Source organism: Ciona intestinalis, chromosome 13, assembly GCF_000224145.3.
Source record: "Ciona intestinalis chromosome 13, KH, whole genome shotgun sequence".
NCBI lineage: Eukaryota > Metazoa > Chordata > Ascidiacea > Phlebobranchia > Cionidae > Ciona > Ciona intestinalis.
Window position 1 is genome coordinate 150,257 of NC_020178.2, and position 7,261 is coordinate 157,517.

General features: G+C 45.4%; 1 protein-coding gene across 1 annotated transcript; it reads left to right on the forward strand.

Moving 5' to 3' along the window:
* The first annotated feature begins 2,365 nt into the window (after positions 1-2,365).
* LOC100186671 (zinc finger protein 503) lies at positions 2,366-5,526 on the forward strand. The gene is made up of 2 exons (XM_002130210.5): positions 2,366-2,584; positions 4,100-5,526. The coding sequence occupies exons 1-2, from the start codon at positions 2,519-2,521 to the stop codon at positions 5,225-5,227; spliced, it is 1,194 nt and encodes a 397-aa protein (XP_002130246.1). The 5' UTR covers positions 2,366-2,518; the 3' UTR covers positions 5,228-5,526.
* Positions 5,527-7,261: the final 1,735 nt, after the last annotated feature.

Sequence of the window (7,261 nt, forward strand, 5' to 3'; positions counted from 1 at the left end):
GTAGCATAATAAACGAGAAGACTGACAGACGTATAGCACACAGCGGCGCTCTCAAAGCGAGATGCGCCAAGTAATGGATCTCGTTTGCAGCTAAAGGAATGTTCAATCTATTACTAAAGTGTAAAGCGACTTCGCCATGCGAGGATCGGGTAACGCCACATCAGAGAGGCACGGATAGCAGCTCGACCCTACCTCGTGAACTTCGCTTTGATCACGCCGGACTAATGAACCTTACTTCCCGCAGAGAAGGCGCGTTCGCCCCGGCGTGTTTTATTTTTCGCCCCGATTGTTTGGTAAACCCGAGGCCGGTACGAAGTGTCTGCGTGTGGCGTCGAACACCCAACAGTGGGGAAGGGTTGGGTATTGTATTCCCTTCCAAGCTGTGAACGTCTTGTTTATATTTTTTGCCGGGCTAATATAAGAAGTAATTGACCTACACCGCTTCGGTGCAATAATGTATTTGGCACGAATACAAAAACAATAATAAGGCATAGCGCAAAATAAGTTGCATATTTTTTGTTTATTCTTTTAAGCGGGCTTTAACTCTAAAGCGTAGCACGCCTAGGTGTAAAAAGAACAAACAAAGAAACATCTACACCCAGCGTTGTTCAACGCAGGACAGCGTAGATATTTCTTTGTTTTTTTTTTTAAACGGCGTTCACACTACAGCGTAGCTCGCCTCGGTGTAAAAAGGACAAACAAAGAAAGATCTACACCCAGCGTTGTTCAGCGCATATATTTCTTTGTTTTGTTTTTTTCGTTCCATCCGTAATATAGCTCCTTGCAGCTTAAAATTCGTTGTTTTTCAACGATTTTCAGTCATTTCTCCTTGGCTAAGTTCGTGCCAGCTCGTCTGTCAGTGGCAGAGCTGGGTTGTCAACTATAACAAACAACCTCGTATTTGATTGACGTGTGCAGATAAACACATGAGCTTGGTGTAGGAAACAAATTTAGAACTCGGCTTAATCTCTTCTCAGAACGAAGTAAGTAAATGTCGACTTTATATTTGCTTAAACCAACCGCATGCTATAAGTTGCACGCATTTACTTGCCCGGGTTGGCACCAAAACACTTTCAAATCATTACGTTGTATTGACAAGTCCTTTAAATTACTTTCGTACATTACAACCTGTGTGATTAAACAATGGCGGTTGTGAAACGTCACAGTAAGTTGCCATAGCAACACGTTCAAAAAGAAACAACTATTTCAGTACAATAAATCCGCTATATAAGCCACCGAACAGTGAGATTTTGATGCGCGTGTTTATTTTCAGGCATATTCTCCCAACCCATGGGCTGGATTAACTGCAGGCTTAACTCAGGACTGTCGATGCTGTTTATTTACCGTTGTAATTACCAAAGTCCCGTTAGAGCATCGGTACCACGCGTGTCGACACCCGCCTCAATTTTAATTAATTTTAACGCCACCATTTTGAAGTTTAATCGTGAAATATCGTTTCCTGACTCGGAGTGTGATTGTTTTTAAGATAAATTCACTTTAAAAGATCTATTTGGTTTTAGCCGGGCGGCTGTGTTTTGATTAATGTTTTCTTTCAGCGTTAAAGCGATCGGTGCGTGGCGCAACAAAGCTCGTTTATTCTATGGAGCAGGGCAGCGCTGACAGCTTTCGTTCGAAAGATGAATTGAATGCAGTCGATTTAACTCCAGGGTCGAGCCCTGCCAGTGTAAACTGTCTTGAGTGTCACTTGAGAGAATGGGAGAAAAGAAGGCGATAGGAGAGAGCCTTCGACACGTCAATCAATCATCATTGAAAGAAGCGGGGAGAGCAGGGGGTGTTATTTTAAGAATGCGATAAACGAAGCGGTCGTCTTTTCATCTCTGTATGATAGAATGGAGGGGAGCTAGCCCTGCTATCAGAACATCGTGTACTCAGTTTCCCTACTGTTGGTTTGGCTTACCTTGGTGTAATGACGCACTTCATAATTACACACCAAGTCTGTTTTTGCAGTAATTTTGTGCGATCAAATATTCATGCATCTCCACGCACCAACTTTACGAAAATAAACGACGCATTTTAATTACATGGTGTAGTTCGCGGTGGATTCGACAAACTTAAAATATTTGTTGTCGAAATTACTGACCATGATTCTGCCTTGAATTACCCCCCATGACCTCATTTCCTTTATTTTCGTCAACACGGCAGAAGGCGTCATTCGCTGTCGCGTTCGACAAGCTTTTGTTAATTTGGTCGCCGAAACGAGAGAGGTGTCAATCAATTTGAGAGGCAGAGCTTTCAATCATCGGCCATGAGAAAAAGGCGATTCTCTCTTTCTCTCAAACTGCGACCAACTTCACATCATAGTTGGCGATCCAATGCAGGCAACGCAAGCTGATGTTTCGGGCGGAAAATAGGGAATTAAACAAAATAGAAAAAGCGAGCAATAAATAAAGCAGATTGTATACCAGAGTATTTATATATACCAGACATTTATGTTCTTTATTTATTTCCACAGGTTAACTTTAATCTTAGTTTAAATTGATCAAATATTCGAAACAAGATGACGAATCGAAGCCTCCAATATCTAAGAAGCGAATACATTCAGCCACCTCCCGGGTCGCCTACGGTAAGTTATGGCATCATAGTAAACCATTGTTATTGAACGCGATAAACTATGACGTCATAATAGATTAATTTCCCGAGCGCTGTCGCTAAAAGCATCGAAATTCGATCCGACGGCCAACAACGCGGATATTACCCCCAGCCGTGTTTTTAAACTAGATCGTAATTTCGGAAAAGTTTTGCGGAAATTCGTTTCTGTTCCGCCGCAGGTGTGGCCGGTTATAAATAAGCAAGGAGCGATTTATTGCGTTCAATCACCACTTTAATGATGACCGATAGTTCCAGTGTTTCCGGATCATTTATGTAACCCCATAGGCAGCACTGTGCAGTTTTGTGAATGGTTTTCTTGGCGTTTTCGAAGACTTGGTTTTAAACCTGGCAACACTGCCTCTTTATAGCTGGCAGCACTGGCACCGTAATCGCCCCCCGAATGACCTGCACAACAATCCGTTCCGCGCTCGTCGCGAAATTTACGACTCGACTCACCGCCCCTCGAACCCTCCGTAATGATTATGGATTGTCCGCGTCGCGTTTTCGCGAAAGAGGACACCCCTCGATTAGTGGCGCATTCATCACACTAAACCGCGGTCTTCGCGCCCAACGCGGAAGCAATTGTGACGTCACACAAGGGTCGCGGCGAGTTAAAAGCGCGATAAATACTCCGACGCAGATGGCCTCAATCGAGGTTTCCACCGACGAATTCGCGCGGCCTCTCTAAACCTTACGTCACATACGATTGAGGGTGCTTGTCACAATGGTGATTGTTACGTCATCAATCATCAAGTAATCCTATGCACCTGGCATCCATCGAGCTGACACCCTCCCCCCCACAACGCCTCATTAATCTCGCCTTTATTCGCGCCACACACGCCGTTCTTACCAAACAATACCCATCTCCGCAATTAAGCGATTCTCTTGTTCCCTAACAATGGCGTTACGTCGCGGGTGAATACGCGCGTGTGTTCCTAGTTTACACTCCGCCGTCACGCCTCGCTAAACGCGTCTTTGATCCCGATTCGTTACGGCTGTCACTCAAAGCCCAAGAAGCGAAATACGCGACGTGCGGGTCGTGACAGAACCCCCAAAACCAGTTACGTCTGGCATTGTTACGTCACAATAGCTCTTTGATGTGGCGCGACCGATTGTTGAATCACAAAGCAAAGCGACGATTTATCAAATATAGCTGGCACGTTCGTATTTACCAACCGTAATGAGCGGTTATATGGCATGGAAGCTTTACGACGATGCTTCTTTTTATCGCCGTCTAATAAAGCGTCAATCACCCGCGGTGTCTTTCATCTCGCGGCGTAAATTCATTCTACACCTGCTATAGGTTTTATGCCTAGATTTACGACCCCCCTTTCATTACACCGGCCTTTATTAATCCATCGTTTGATCCACAAAGGCCTTGTTTGATCCGCTATTCAGGCCCATCCACCGTCGCCAATAAAAGCGAACAATATGCGATTAAATTTACCCCATGTCCGCTGCCGACCACTGACAATATATATTACCACAGGTGGACGCCAAGCAAAGCCCTCTTGCTCTCCTCGCTCAAACATGCAGCGCCATCGGGAAAGACGCCAAACTCGGCACCAAGATATTCACCACCGACCCAAAGAAGTCTCCACCTGCCGGGAAAGTGGTCGTGACGTCATCTCGTACGTCACCAGCGATGGCGTCATCACCGAAGCAGGTTCCATCGCCACATCTGCCGTACAACCAGCAAGCGGTGAAACGGGAAAAGTCGCCGACCAATCACACCTCTCCTCCCGCCAAGAAAGCAAGAATCTCAACCGACTCGTCCAAGCCCAATTACGTCATCACTCGTGACGTCACGAAAGTCGATGACGCGAAACCGATCCATTCCCCACAAATGGAGAAATATCGCCACCAACAGAGCAGCAAACGACGTCACACTACGTCACGGTCTTCCCATGATGACGACACAAAGAAGCAAGATACGTCATCAACAAAATCACCCCACACCCACTCACCCTACTCAAGGGGAATCACCAGCAACTGCGTTTGCCCCACCAGCGCCACCGACCCCCGTAACGTAACCGGAACGTCACCCCAATCTTTTGACCCATACTGCATGGGGTGCAGAGGTCCCCATATTACAGGGAACCCATGTTTCGACCTCAAATCACCGAGCTTACCATTCTACCCCTTTACCACACCAGGCTACCCGCTTTACGCACAAATGGTGATGGCTGCAGCCGCACGAACAGGCCCCACAATCGACCCAGCACCCCACGTATGCAACTGGGTCAACTCCGGCTCAGGAAATTGTGGCAAACGCTTCACTACAGCCGACGAACTATTCACCCACCTCCGCACTCATGCTTTATCATCTTCCGCACCAACAGGATACTTGATGGGAGGCTTAGACAAACTCACCTCCAACCCATACGCTGCTTACTTATCCCAACACGCAGCAGCATTGGCTGCAGCGACTTCACCAACCCCAACTTTTCTATCAAGGCCTCATAGCCCCCTAAATAGATACAACCCATACAAAACCCCCACCCTTAGCCCCCAGCTACCAGCCATACCCCCTTTACCAATCGCAGCTGGCGTGGGTCCCTACTGTTCACCCTTTGCCTTATATGGGCAACGGTTAGGTGCTTTCCCATACAACTAATCCGTCCTTTTTTTCCCAGCCCAAGTTCCCGTACCGTCGCCACATAAGCTACAATCAATTGTTATTTATGTTCGTTCTTTGATCGCTGTGGCGCGGGGCGGCAAAACGCTTTGATCGTTACGTCACAATATAAGAGATCTCGTAAACCGTCGTAGCCGCAGCGAGAGCTAATTATTTTTCGCAGTGTTTCCTTATATTTTTCACTTTTTCGCTGCTTGCGCGGCAACACTTTCAAAGCTGCGATCCTTCATTGTGAATTGGTATCTTTACCGAAGCCAATAAAATTAAACAACAAATCACTCCTTTATGACGTCAATATTTTATAACGTCAGTCGTCAAAATTATAACGCGCCCACGTGACCTAGATCCGGCTTTAAATTAATTTCGGTGATATAGATCATTTTATGACATCATAAAGAGAGTTTGTGACCTCACAACTGCCCCTCCCCGGTCTTGCAGCGCTTGGTATATTGAGACATGCGCGGATGAATATTTTATAAAGTTTTGGTTGTTGTACAAAGACAAATATTATTTGATTCTCCGCCGATATCGGGCTTAGTCTCAAAAATATTAGGCAGGCGAAAAAAACAAACAATTAGTTCATGAGTTTATTATCCAGACAGTTACTTGGTGTATCATCAGTGTAAAAGAGGTTACTATCCACCAAGTTACTGTCCGAAACATCTGCTGATCATGAGTTTAGTATCCGGACAGTAACTTGGTCCATCATCAGTGTAAAAGAGGTTACTATCCACCAAGTTACTGTCCGAAACATCTGCTGATCATGAGTTTAGTATCCAGACAGTAACTTGGTCCATCATCAGTGTAAAAGAGGTTACTATCCACCACGTTACTGTCCGAAACATCTGCCGCCATTAGAGTAAGACCCGAATAACGATCACGCAGCCAATTACATTGGCGAGGCGACAACTTACAGACAGGCCGCCTGTCAACATCGACAAGCCGCCCAATCTCTCCCGGTGAATATTTCTCCCAAACCCGGCGACTTCCCCGCCTCGCACGATCGAGAAATCTCGTTCAAAAAACCGACAGACTTGCCGCTAATTCCAGCATCATGCACCGTACCATAAACACGGCACTTTCTCCGGCCGAAATCGCTGTTATTACCGACCAGAGTGACAATCATGCTGAGCCATCAACACCCAACCACCGCTTCACCGCCACAGAGCATACCAACTCCTAATCCAGCATCGTCGTATCTCATCATCGCCCGGTTCAAGTGTCCTTGGTTTATTTTTAGAAATATTTAGAATCCTGATCCCAATTCTCCCAAGTTCAAATCAACAGCGTTGACCGCATTGTTACGTAACAAATGACCGGACGCGATTCCTTCGGGAGTTTCGATTTTTTTCGAACGCTGTCACACCGGACAGGGGTCAATCCGGGGTCACGTAGGGTTAGGGGTTAAGGGTCAAGGGTCAAAATGTCGGGCATATCGTTTGTTGTAGCACGTGACCCGTGTAACGTACAATGATGACAAATAGCGACTTTGAGATTTCCCGTTGACACAAAAACGAAACAACCGGTTGATATCAAACGATATTTCTGACGAGGTTTCAACTTTGAATATAGATTAATCTTTATATTTCTATATTTTTGTTACATATTTCAGCTTTGTGTACACGCCACGCCTGCCGTTTGATTAAAATTTGTATAAAACCAACCCACAGTATTTTACGTCATTGTTACGTCACACCTACGTCATATTAAACTACAGTTTAACAAAAAAGATAAATTCAGTCAAACTTTTTCTTGTCCAGGATTTCTGCAAACGCAATCGAAGCCAAGATGCAATGGATTGTTTGCTATCGCCAAGTTCATGCGGCACACGTGACACCCAAATGGCACACATGGCACTCACACACGATATATGAATCACCCACATGGCACAGCAAGCACAAATATGGCACAGTTGACACATATGACACCTTTAATGCATAATCCAGATAATATTTACTACGAAACGTTTTATTTTAAAGACAAGTTGTAATAAATTCTGGGAATCCGACCTTG